The 13,074-nt window shown below is 50.5% G+C and overlaps 1 protein-coding gene across 1 annotated transcript in view; it reads right to left on the bottom strand.

The window, feature by feature from the left end:
- Positions 1 to 13,074, bottom strand: part of LOC119976501 — a 188,831-nt gene that overhangs the window by 172,275 nt on the left and 3,482 nt on the right. Inside the window, exons 4-8 of the mRNA XM_038817045.1 lie at positions 13,033 to 13,055; positions 12,830 to 12,948; positions 8,786 to 9,302; positions 700 to 1,180; positions 221 to 316 (exon numbers count right to left, since the gene is read on the bottom strand). Of these exons, the coding sequence (XP_038672973.1) occupies positions 221 to 316; positions 700 to 1,180; positions 8,786 to 9,302; positions 12,830 to 12,948; positions 13,033 to 13,055 (1,236 nt within the window). The remainder of the gene's footprint in view (positions 1 to 220; positions 317 to 699; positions 1,181 to 8,785; positions 9,303 to 12,829; positions 12,949 to 13,032; positions 13,056 to 13,074) is intronic.

The following is a 13,074-nucleotide window of genomic DNA, read 5'->3' as shown; positions in this document are numbered from 1 at the left end:
ATTGGCTTGAGAGAGAAATTAAGACATTTTCACATTGTTATCATAATCTGCAATTTACAGACGGTCCCTTATATTGCAGTTCAGTGAGCAGCCCACAGTGTACTTTGGAGCAGCAGCATTTTATTCAGTAAAACTCTCTCTCTGACTGTGTGAGGAGCTCACTCACTCTGAATAACAAACACAGGGAAGTTTACACAAAGCCTAAAGGACACTCTCCTACCTTCATGTGGAAAATCCCATCCTCTCGTTCTCTTTTACTGTGAAGACTGAGGTCCATTTGCTTCTGCAGAGTTTCCAATGATGTTTCTAACTTGTTCTGAGACAGAAAGGACACAAATGGGTTTGTCAAAGGAAACAATCATTGTCACCTTCTGGAGGGGTTTGCTGTTTTTAAATAGAGTTAGACCAGTGAGGTAGAGAAGGAGATATTCTCAGGATTGATTACACTCAATAAACAAAGTAGAAGCTGTGGGTTAATTCTGTTTATTGCAATTATCCTTCTCCAGGTTAATGCCCCTCCTCAATCAATCCTCTACTCGCTCCAACCCTCTCCTCTTTCAACATCCCTCTCCCCTTCCCTATCCCAGTCTCTCGAGCCCTCTCTTCCCCTCCCCACATTCTACAAACACTCTCTCTCTGTGTGACTTACACCCTGTCCCTCTTCCCCATCTACCTGTGCCAGGAGCAGTGATCCAGTACCTTGTATATCTGGGCTGCCTCCTTTATTGGGATCACACTGTGCTTCTTATGAGCGCTGGACATCCCACACACCACGCAGATCGCTTTGTGTTCATCTTCACAGAAGAGTTTCAGCTTCTCCTCGTGTTCCTGACAGTAAAACTCCTCCTGTGGCTGTGTCACCTTCACCTCTCTGAACTTCTCCACGACGTTACTCAGGGTCCGAGCGGGCCTGACGTTCCTCTGGGTGAAGACCTGTCGACACTGGGGGCAGGAAACATCTCCCGGGACCTTCTGCCAACTCTGGGAGATGCAGGAGCTGCAGAAATGATGTCCACATTCCAGAGACACCGGGTGGGTGAATATCTCCAGACAGATGGGACAGGTTAGTTCCTGTGTGAAATCTGGAGATGCCATCTCAGTGGCCAGAGTCTCTCTCTCCTTCCCTGTTCCAGCTCTTTCACTGTCAATTCCTGTTAAACGCTCCACTTCCTGGATTTCACTTCACGTGATCAGTGACACACTCAGTGTCAGGAACTTTGTAACTAAATCAAACTGACCCCTTTATTGTGTCTGCAGCCTTTTTCATTTTTATAAAGTCAGATTTATAACATTAATTCCTGTTCTCTGTGAACCACACCAGTCATAAATACCCTTATCTCCCCTGCAAATCTCCCCCCCCCCCCCCCCCCCCCCCCCCCCCCCCACTCCCCATGCCCTCAACACAAAGAAGGGAGGAGTTCTTGAATTTCTATAAACACCAGGTTAAAGTCCATGTGAGGGCCTGGATATGGAGTGCTTGTTTATTTTTCTTTTTTTTTTGCCCCTCCCTTTTTCTTTGATTTTCATTTTGTTAAGATGTTTGAGCAGTTGCTCAGAAAAGATATGTAATTATACTGGTGGGTGATGGATGGAAGGATTTTTTCTACTATTTGCTATTTGTTTACTGGGGACTGTGATGCTCAGAATATGTATGTCCGAGTTTGGGGGGGGGGGGTGGGGGGGAGAACAATAGGGAGATAGGGTGTCTGGCGCCATGGGCGGGAGCTACCAGGCTAGCTAGGTGAGCTAGTTTACGGAAGCGCAGTGGGGGGTGAGCAGGTGATAAGCTTGGTATGTGAGGGGGGGTTGGGATTGTGGTGCTGCTAATAGGGGGAGGGGTGGGGGCAGCTGCTCTGCTGACAGGGGAGGAACTGTTGCTAGGGGACAATAGGGAGCTCTTGAATTTCTTTAAACACCAGGTTAAAGACCAACAGATTTAATCAAAATGAACTGGATCAGCACTCTGAAAGCTTGTGATTTGAAACAAACCTGTTCGACATTAACCTGGTGTTGTGAGATTCTTACTGTGTGTGGTAGTATGACTAGGGGTATTACGGTACCTGGAAGTGTGAGCTGCCATTGGTGCAGAGGACTCGCTGCCCATTGGCCCAGTTGTGTCATGTGCCTCTCAGCTGAGAGGTAGGTAGCTCCGCCTACGAGGTGGGGTATAAGAATCCGTGTACCCCGGCAGTCTGCCACTCTTCTGTACGTCTGCTGCCGGGTCCACATCTTGTGTATTAAAGCCTATCGTTCGGACTTTATCGACGTTTCGTGTCCATTGATTGGGCATCACTGTGCCCACCCCAGTCCATCTCCACATCTGGAATTTCTTTGTCACTAATATTGAGTTGCCTGTCGTATGCTAACTACATTAAATGTGCTGTATAAATGTCATTTGCTGTCAGCTCTGACTGATTATGAGGGGCATGGGCAGGGTGGGTAGGGAACAGCTGGTCCCCTCAGTTTAAGGGTTAAACACGAGGGGACACAAGTTGAAGGTGAGGGGCAGGAGGTTAGAGGAGCTGTGAGTACCCAGAGGGTGGTGACGGTCTGGAATGCACTGCCAGGGAGGGTGGTAGAGGAGGGTTGCCTCACGTCCTGTAAGAAGCAGCTGGGTGAGCCCTTGGCACGTCATAATATTCATTGCTATGGGCCAAGTACCGGCAAATGGGATTAGGTCGGTCGGGCAGGTCTTTTCTCCACATGTCAGCACAGACTTGATGGGCTGAATGGCCTGTTCTGCACTGTCTGATTCTGTGAATCAAAGAGTGTGATTCTCTGGAGGTTTCCGAGTGTGGTAGCGAGCGGGAACTGCTGTGAGCTTCCTGGCATCTAGCCTGGCGAGGCTGGAAACGCAATACAACGTTAATTGATCCACTTAACGAGGACCTAACGGACTTCACATCGCAAATGAAGGCTCGCAAGCCGATTCACCGGGACCGCGCTCATCAGCCAACCCCCCCCCCCCCCCCCCCCCCCCCCACCCGCTAACAAGGTCGAGCAGCACTTAAACATCTCGTACAGCCAACCCCACTCAGCTGGCAGCCATGCTGCTGAGTCATCCGGCCCCAAGGCTTGGAGACTCGGACCTGGGGAGGTTCCTGGCTGGAGTCAAGGCCAGAAGGATGTCCTGTTTCCCAAAGACTCCCGGAGGGTGAGGCACAGGGCAGCCACTGCTGCCTGGGATGAAGTGGCAGTGGTTGTCAGCTCGGGAAGCGTGACCAGGAGGACTGGCCTCCATTGCCGCAAGAAGGTCAAAGATCTACACTGGGCAGCACGGGTGAGTGGACACTACCCCTACCCCCCCCCCCCAAGACCTTTCCGCCCCCAAGCGAGCATCGATCACCGCAACCCTCCCTTCAACCCCCTACCCTTCACCCCCATCTCCCTTCTTTAACACCCCCCCAATTACTGTGGGCCACACATATGCCTGACGATGCCCTGACACACACACTGACCCCTCACTGCCATTGACCACATGTCCATTCTCCCGCAGGTCCTCCATCCCTCCCATTGGCCACGTGTCCATTCTCCCTCAGGTACTCCATCCCTCTCATTGGCCACGTGTCCATTCTCCCGCAGGTCCTCCATCCCTCCCATTGGCCACGTGTCCATTCTCCCGCAGGTCCTCCATCCCTCCCATTGACCACGTGTCCATTCTCCCACAGGTCCTCCATCCCTCCCATTGGCCACATGTCCATTCTCCCACAGGTCCTCCATCCCTCCCATTGGCCACGTGTCCATTCTCCCGCAGGTCCTCCATCCCTTCCATTGACCACGTGTCCATTCTCCCACAGGTCCTCCATCCCTCCCATTGGCCACGTGTCCATTCTCCCTCAGGTCCTCCATCCCTCCCAATGACCACGTGTCCATTCTCCCTCAGGTACTCCATCCCTCTCATTGACCAGTTGTCCATTCTCCCTCAGGTCCTCCATCCCTCCCATTGACCACGTGTCCATTCTCCCACAGGTCCTCCATCCCTCCCATTGACCATGTGTCCATTCTCCCTCAGGCCCTCCATCCCTCCCATTGACCACGTGTCCATTCTCCCGCAGGTCCTCCATCCCTCCCATTGACCACGTGTCCGTTCTCCCTCAGGTCATCCATCCCTTCCATTGACCACGTGTCCATTCTCCCTCAGGTCCTCCATTCCTCCCATTGGCCACGTGTCCATTCTCCCACAGGTCCTCCATCCCTCCCATTGACCACGTGTCCATTCTCCCTCAGGTCCTCCATCCCTCCCATTGACCACGTGTCCATTCTCCCACAGGTCCTCTAGCCGACAGTACCCTGCCATCTGGGGTGGTCCCGTCCCCTGCCTCCCATGAGACCACCTTGGAGGACAGCTCCGTGGATGCCACAATCGACGCGGCACACTGCCATCCCCACCCTCTACCAGCGCAGAAACACACACCTCGCTGGGCAACGTTAGCGGTCAGGCCTCTGGGGCACAATGTGGTGAGCATCACACAGCTGCTGATGTCCATCAGGAGAGACAGCAGCCTGAGGTCTGATGGATCCCAGGACCCAGCTGGTTCCCAGCCTGATGCTGAGTCTATGACCAGGCTATCCCGGAGCTGATGGAGATGTTGGGGAACGTTCGAGACATTCAGAGGGAGATGTCAGCAACTCTCCAGCAGGACCATAGCCAATTGGAGGAGTACCAGAGGCTCTGGTCACAGAAGATGTCGCCGGTAATGGGTGGCACTGAGGCCAACACTGCTAGGGTGGCGACCGCAGTGGAGAGCCTGGTGCACAACGTGAGCAGCAGTAATGAAGGTGTCCAAGGCGTCACGCAGTTTGTAACGGTCATGGCTGAGGGCTTCGGCAATATGTCTGCCTTGCTGTGGGATGTGATCCAATATCAAACTGAACGTGATGAGGTTTTGCGGGTCATGTCCCACTCTCAGATGGGAATATCCGAGACGCGGCGGAGCTTGTCCCAGTCGCGGGTGGGCATTGCCAGGACACGGCAGAGCATTGCCCAGTCACTGAGGAACATCGCCGAGGGCGTCAACAGGATGGTGCAGACATCGGGGTGCCAGGGCTGGCAGGGTCAGACAGCGGAGGGGCTCGAGCCGCAGTGCCCTATGGACACCGACCAGGAGGAAGGGTCTCTGAGTACCAACCCAGACCCCTACCCTGAATTGGGGATGGTGGCCCACCAGCTCCCCCGGGTTTCACTCCTCTGATGCAGCCGCGTCTTGGGGTCAGCACAAGGGACAGGGCCGTGCATGTGGCGCTGACAAGTCACCGGGGTCCTCTGGCCACAGAGCCCCCAGAGGATGCCTGTCAGGGGCATCGAAGGTCACGGGGCATGGTAAGTAGCTGGCTGCCTCCAACTCTGATTTATAATCCTGGGGACACACCGTAGGGGCAGAACAAGGAAGGCTAAGCACATTGAGGGTCACTGAGAGGGCACTGGGGGGGGGGGGGAGAGAGAGAGAGAGGGGGGGTGGGTAGGGGGTGTGAGTGGGTGGAAGGGAGAGTGGGGCGGTACCATCAGGGGAGTTGGGCACTGTTGGACGCCTGTGAAACATTAAAAACCCTTCACCACAACCAGTATGACACCTCTATCACTTTCCTCCGCAATGTGGGTGACCTCCGAACCCTTAGCCCATCTCTCCAGACATGCACCAACACCCCCCCCCCCCCCCCCCGACCACCCCACACACACACCAACCCCGCGTGCAGGTGATGGGTCTGGGCGAGCACTCAGCAGAGAGGCTGGGGGTCAGACTACATTGAGGAGCACCAACGCTCAGCTCTCTGTGGGTTATCATCACCTTCTGTCCTCGACAGTGACCGGCTGACGGTGCCGACACAGCTCCAGCACCCTGATGTGATACCCTGGGAGGGTGAGAAATGGGTGGAAGGTTGTGATGGTGAAAGAGGCCACACGCTGTGTGAAGTGGGGGTTGTATTTGGGCCTTCCTGGCCCTCCAGGCTGGCCGGATCCTGGCCGCTGCTGCCTGTCCTGCAGCCTCCAGCTGGTCCTCCAGCCCCTGCTGGTCCAGCGCCTCCTCATCACCCTCGTCCTTGTCACCTCCACCTCGGAGGTGGCCACAGGTTCCTCATCCCCTCCCTTCACCCTGCTCCTGTGTCAGGTTGTGGAGAACACATCAGACCCCACAAAGCGGGTGACCCTCCAGGGGGTGTGCAGGGCATCACCAGGCCGGCCGAGGCATCGGGAGGGCATTGAAGCAGTCCGATGGACCACTCCATTGCAGCTCGAGTGGCCACATTAGCCTCGTTGTACCGGGTCTCCATACTGGCATCATTAGCCAGGTCCTCAGCGGGTTCCCATGATCCCCAAGAGCCAGCCGCCATCCTGGGGTGGTCCTCAAAGAGGCCGGGGACATCTGACTGCCCCAGGATTTAGCTGCCGTGCACACTCCCTGGGAAGCATGCAGACACGTGCATGATCTGCATGTGGTGATCAGACACGAGTTCCACGTTCAGGGAGTGGAACCTCTTCCTGTTGATGTAGGGCACTCCCAGCTGGCCTGGTGCGTGCAAGGCGACATCCGTGCAGTCTATCAGCCCCTGGACCTGGGGCATCCCGGCGACAGTGGAGAATCCTGCTGCCTGGGCATTTTGATCGGCTGGGTCCTTGTCAAACTTGAGGTAGTTTTCCACCTGGGCAAACAGGGCTCCCGTGGCCTGTCGGATGGACATGTCGGCTGTGGCCTGTGAGAATCCACACATCCCGATCGAGCCCAACTGCCCCCCCCCCCCCCCCCCCCTCAACGGACCCCAGACCTGTACCCCTGACTCCTGCACATAACTGTACCTGGACCGGGTGCTGGTCCCTTCCCCATCGAACTCACCCACCCTCCGGCCGTGGACATGTCCCCGGTGCTGGGGCCCATCCCCTGGGTGTTCAGATCTCGGCTGCTGTGTATCTGGTGTTGCCTCCGGCAGTGTTCAGGCCCAGTGGCCAGCCATTACAGTCTGATTGGGATGCTCGGCAATGACTCCCACATGCAGGGAATTTTGGCACGCTCCCATCACGTGACGTTCTGGTCTACATTTCGGATATGGATCAGTTATGAGCTAACTGAATGGTGCCACAGACTGCCGCAGCTCAATACCAACAGCTTCTGTCAAATCAGCCTCTTGGACATGAGGATCTCAGGATATTTTTAAAAGATGAGAGACTTGTAAATGTTGGGAATCAGAGGGATTTGTGTATCCATGAAGCAGAGAAAGTTAACAAGCAGATACAGTGAACAATTAGGGAGGTTAATGGTATCTTAGCCTTTATTACAATGGGGTTGAAGTATAAGAGAATAAGTCTCGCTGCAATGTAACAGGGATTGAGTGTGGACACAGCTGGAGGACTGTGGACAGTTTCAGTCTTCTTACCTGAGGAAACATATACTTACCTTAGAGGGAGCAATGAAGGTTCACGGAATTGATTCTTGGGATGAAAGGGTTTCCCGATATGAGGAAGGATTAAGTTGGATGGCTCTATATTCTTTGAAGTTTAGAAGAATAAGAGATGATCTTATTGAAACATATACAATTCTCAGAGATCCTGACAGGGTAGATGCTGAGACTGGTCTAGAACGAGGGCTCACAGAATCAGGATAAGGGGTCGTCCATTTCAGACTGAGATGAGGAGAAATTCCTTCCTTCAGAGAGAGTTGTGAATCTTTGGAATTCTCCCTCTCGGCGAGATGTCATTGAGTATATTCAACACAGAGATCGATATATTCCTGAGTACAAACGGAATGAAGGGATAGGATGGGAAAGTGGAGTCGATGTTGATGTTTAGACAGGATCTTACTGAATGGTCGCAGGTCCTACTCCGGAACCTATTCTGATATTCTCATTCCTGATACCACCACCTGGAGGTTCCCTTCCAGTCACTCACCATCCTGACTTGGAAACATATCGGCTGTTCCTTCACTGTCGCTGGGTCAAAATCCTGGAACTCCCTCCCTAACAGCACAGTGGGTGTACCTACACCAGCTTCGCAAGGGCAATTATGGATGGGCAACGAGGGCTCAGCCAGCAACACCCACATCCCATACAGGAGTGAAAAAACATTCTTTCTGCTCATTCACTGAATCAATAATCATCACACCAGGTGCCAGTCCCGTCTTCAAATAAAATATTTATTCAAGGGAAGAAACAAAATAAAGATTCAGAGTGAACTGTTCGAGAGCTGGGCACAGTTACCACAATTCAGGGGTTTCTGCTTCATTCTATAGTGGGCAGCACGGTAGCATAGTGGTTAGCACAATTGTTTCACAGCTCCAGGGTCCCAGGTTCGATTCCCAGCTTGGGTCACTGTCTGTGCGGAGTCTGCACGTTCTCCCCGTGTGAGCGTGGGTTTCCTCCGGGTTCTCCGGTTTCCTCCCACAGTCCAAAGATGTGCAGGTTAGGTGGATTGGCCATGCTAAATTGCCCTTAGTGTCCAAAATTGCCCTTAGTGTTGGGTGGGGTTACTGGGTTATGGGGATAGGGTGGAGTTGTGGGCCTGGGTAGGGTGCTCTTTCCAAGAGCCGGTGCAGACTCGATAGGCCGAATTACCTCCTTCTGTACTGTAAATTCTGTGATTCTATACCAGTCCAGTGTTTATGGATCCCATTAGATTGAGATCGGGACAGTGAGGTGGGTGGAGAATCGGAGTTAAATTTACAGAATAAACAATACAGAAACACACTCGCCCCCTGACAGCACACAGCAGAGAATCAGGACAACATGAGCTGTTCAGACAGTGAATCAGGCTTCTCACTAAAGCTCCGATCTCCGAAAGCGTCTCCCACTGCGTTACCCAGAGAGCAGTGTGAGTGGCTCAGAGTTATCACGACAGGGATTAAAGATGGCGTAGAGTTTCCCGGTGAATGTGTCAGTGAAGGTGTACAGGTGAGACATGTCCTCAGCATTGTAAAATGACACCTGCCCTCCCTCATAATCCAGGTAAATTCCCAACTTCCGGGGTTTCACTTTCAGCTGGGAGATGGCATCCGGGATTTTCAATGATTTGCAGCCAGGAAACCGGGCGATGACCCAGAATCCATTTTCAGGTGAATGTGTGATGTCTGCTTTCCTGTTGACAGACTCTCTACAGACACCCACAATCCAGAGAGGTTTGTTTCCAAGACCCACCTCCCAGTAGTGTCTCCCTGATGTGAAACTCTGCGAGCTCAACACATAAACATATTTATTAAATCTTCCCGGATGTTCAGGGAGAATTTGCTCCTCATTTCCGTGCCTCACACTAGTCAGATCCTGGGAAATGATAAGTCGGTTGTTTGCTGTCTCTGGGTCCAGGGTGAGAGATGCTGGAGCTGGAAGAGAACATGATTGGGAAGCTGTTACTGTGAGAAAAACAGGAGTGAATGATGAGACGTGTACAGACGGTGATGGGACATCACCACTTTCCTCAGCCCAGGAACTGTGGAAGCTCAGGAATAGAGTGTCTGAAGAAATACCTCCCCATTCCCTCAGCTCCGCTCAGTCAGCACAGATCAGCATCAATTCACTGAGAATAAAGATCTCTCTTCAGTACAAGACCTCGGTTAAGACAAGTTGACCCTCATCGGCTTCTGACCCAGACAGAGGCAGGAGGGAAAAAGGGAGGGAGGAACTTAAAAAGAATCATGATCACCAAAGAGAAAGTATCTGGAAAACTAATGGGATTAAAGGCAACGTGTCCCCTGGACCTGATGTTCTGCAACCCAGGATTTTAAAGCAGTGGTTATGGAGAAAGTGGATGCATTGGTTGTAATCTTTCCAAATTCCCCCCCATTCTGGAAAAGTCCCAGCGGATTGGAAATGTTTCAAAAAAGGAGGGAGACAGAAAGCAGGAAGATTTAGGCCAGTCCAAAATCTGTTATTTGGAAACTCTAGATGCCATTGTGAAGGAGGGAGTCACAAGACATTTAGAAAATCTTCATCCAATCAGGCTGAGTCCACACGGTTTTGTGAAATGAAGATTGTTTTAGATACATTGATCAGAGCTTTCTGAGTATGGGACCAGCAGGGTAGATAAAGGGGAACCAGTAGATGTGGTGTATTTGAATTTTCAAAAGACATGTCCTCATGTAAAATATTACTGCACAATATAAGAGTCCATGGTGTTGGGGTGGGATTGGCAAACTACCTGATACAGAGTCAATATAAATGGTTCATTTTCAGGTTGACAAACTGTACCTAGTGGAGTGACACATGGATCAGTGATGGGAACACAATGGTTTATGATCTATATTAGTGATTGGATGAAGAGACCAAATCTACTGGAGCCAAATTTACTGATGACACAAAGTTAGGTCGGGAAGTTGTGAGGAGGATACAAAGTGTCTGCGGGATATAGATCGGTTAAGTGAGTGGACAAAGATTCAGCAGGTGGAGTACAATGTGGGAAAATGGGAGGTTGTCCACCTTGGCAGGAAGAATAGAAAAGCAGCAAATTATTTCAATAGAAAGAGACAGCAGAAAGCTGCAGTACAGAGGGATCTGGGGGACCTTGTACATCAATCACTAAAAGCTAGTGTCCAGGGACAGCAAGGAATGAGGAAAGAAATGGAATGTTGGCCTTTATTGGAAAAGGGATGGAGTGTAAAGTGGGGAAGACTTGCTCCAACTTTATAGGGGATTGGTGAGACTGCAGCTTGAGTACTGTGTTCAGATCTGATCTCCTTACATCAGGAGGGAGAGACTCTCATTGGACACAGTTCAGAGAAGGTTCACTGGGCTGATTCCTGGGATGAAGGGATTGCCTTATGAGGAAAGGTTGAGCTGGTTGGGTCTGTACTCACTGGAGTTTGGAAGAATAAGAGGTTATCTTATTGAAACATATAAGATTCTGAGGGCGTTCCTTCACCAGGGTCGATGCTGGGAGGATGTTTCATTTCTGGGGTTATCTAGGTCTAGGTGACACAGCATAGAATGAAGGGGCCTCGATTTAAGACAAAGATTTTGCTATTTACAGCACAGAAGGATGCCATTCGGCCCATCATGTCCGTACCAGCTCTCAAAAGTGCTACCCAGCTACTCCCATTATCCAGCCCTATCTCCGTGGCCCCCTAAATTCATCACATTCAAATATATATCCAGCTCCCTTTTGTAATCTCCTGTGGAACCTACCTCCACCACTCTCCCAGGCAGTGCATTCCAAATCCCAACAACACTCAAGAGTAAAGAAGTTTCTTCTCATCTCACTCCTCGCTCTCTTGCTGACCATCTTGAGATTGTGACCCGAGTCACTGACATACCAACCTTCTTTACCCTGTCAAAATTGTTTATAATTTTGAACACCTCAATAAGGTCACTTCATAAACTTCTCTGCTCTGGAGAACAAGCCCAATTTTCCCAATATTTCCTTGTATCTAAAGTTCCTCACTGCTGGTATCATTCTAATAAATCTCATGGGCTTTAACATCTTTCCTTAAATATGGTGCCCAGAACTGAACACAATACTCCAAATGAGGTCTGACCAATGGTTTGTAGTGATGTAGCATCATTTCTTCACTTTTATACTCTGTGCCTCTATTTATAAACCCAAGGATCCATTTAGCCTTCTTAACAACTGTTTCAACTTCCCCGGCCACCTTCAGATAATTATGCACTTGAACCCAGAGGTTCCTCCACTCCTGTATTCCCCTCAAAGTTGTACCATTGAGCCAATGTTGTCTCCCCATGTTTCTTCTACCAAAATGCATGACCTCACATTTCACTGCATTGAAATTCATCTGCCAGGAATCTACCCATTGGACAACTTGTCAATGTCCTCTGAAGTCGCTCAGCGTCATCCTGATAATTCACTATTCCCTAGCCTAGTGTCATCTACAAATTTGGAGATTTTACCCTCAACACCCAACTCTAAATCATTTATACAAATCAGAAAAAGCAAGGGTCCCAACACTGAGCCCTGGGGAACACCACTTTCAACTCGTCTCCAGTCTGAGAAATGTCCATCGATACCTATCCTCTGTTTCCTATTTCTTAGCCAAGTTCCAATCCATGCTAATTTGCTAACCAGACTGCCATGTGGCACTGTATCAAATGCTTTGTGAAAGTCCACATATACAACATCCATGGCACTCCCTCATCCACTGCCTGTGTCACCTTGTCACATAACTCAATTAAATTTGTCGGATATGGCCTGCGCTTGACAAAGCCATGAGGACTGGCTAGTATTAATTAATTTTTCTCGAAGTGCATATATTTCTCATCCCATATTATCGCCTCTATCAGTTTTCCCACTACTGATGTCAAACTGACAGGTCTGTACTTTACTGGGTTAGGGGCTGGTTTAGCTCACAGGGCTAAATCACTGGCTTTTAAAGCAGACTAAGCAGGCCAGCAGCACGGTTCGATTCCTTCCCCGGACAGGCGCCGAAATGTGGCGACTAGGGACTTTTCACAGTAACTTCATTGAAGCCTACTCGTGACAATAAGCGATTTTCATTTTTCAACCTTTGCCCCTTTCTTAATGATTGGCATCACATTTGCAATCCTCCAGTCCCCCAGGACTAATCCTGTGTTAGATGAGGTGGAATTCCTTCTCGGAGAGGAATATTAGTCTTTGGAATTCTCTACCACAGAGAGCAGCAGAGGCTGGGTCATTGATTCATGATCGAGTTCAAGAGATTGTTGATTAACAGGGGTTAAGGGTCATCTGGGACAGGCAGGAAAGTGGAGTAAAGGCCACAAATAGATCAGACATGATCTGATCAAAAATCAGAGCAGGTTCACTGGGCTGGACCACTCCTGTTCTTATTCCTTCTGATCTTCTGATCATTTCATCAGTGTGTCAAACCTCATTAATCACATGGATGACAGCAGGGAGACAGTAATATACAGAGAATGATACCTGGTGAAATCACGGCTCTCATTTCCTTCCACACTTTGATGTATTTGAATGGTTCACCAGCGATAGCCACAGGTAACTGAGTGGAGACAGTTCCAGGCTTGTGAAAATCCATCTGACTCCTGTAAAAACAGGTCTGGGAATCAGTGTGTGTTAGAGAGACAGCAGTGATCACATCACAAAACTGTTTCTTTAAATCTTCTTACCTCGTCAACAGGTCTTGAATATCCTGAAGGGAAAGAAACAGA

The sequence above is a fragment of the Scyliorhinus canicula genome, chromosome 13, assembly GCF_902713615.1.
Source record: "Scyliorhinus canicula chromosome 13, sScyCan1.1, whole genome shotgun sequence".
Classification (NCBI taxonomy): domain Eukaryota; kingdom Metazoa; phylum Chordata; class Chondrichthyes; order Carcharhiniformes; family Scyliorhinidae; genus Scyliorhinus; species Scyliorhinus canicula.
Note: the sequence above shows the minus strand (reverse complement) of the source record. Positions and strands in the feature narration are given on the sequence as shown.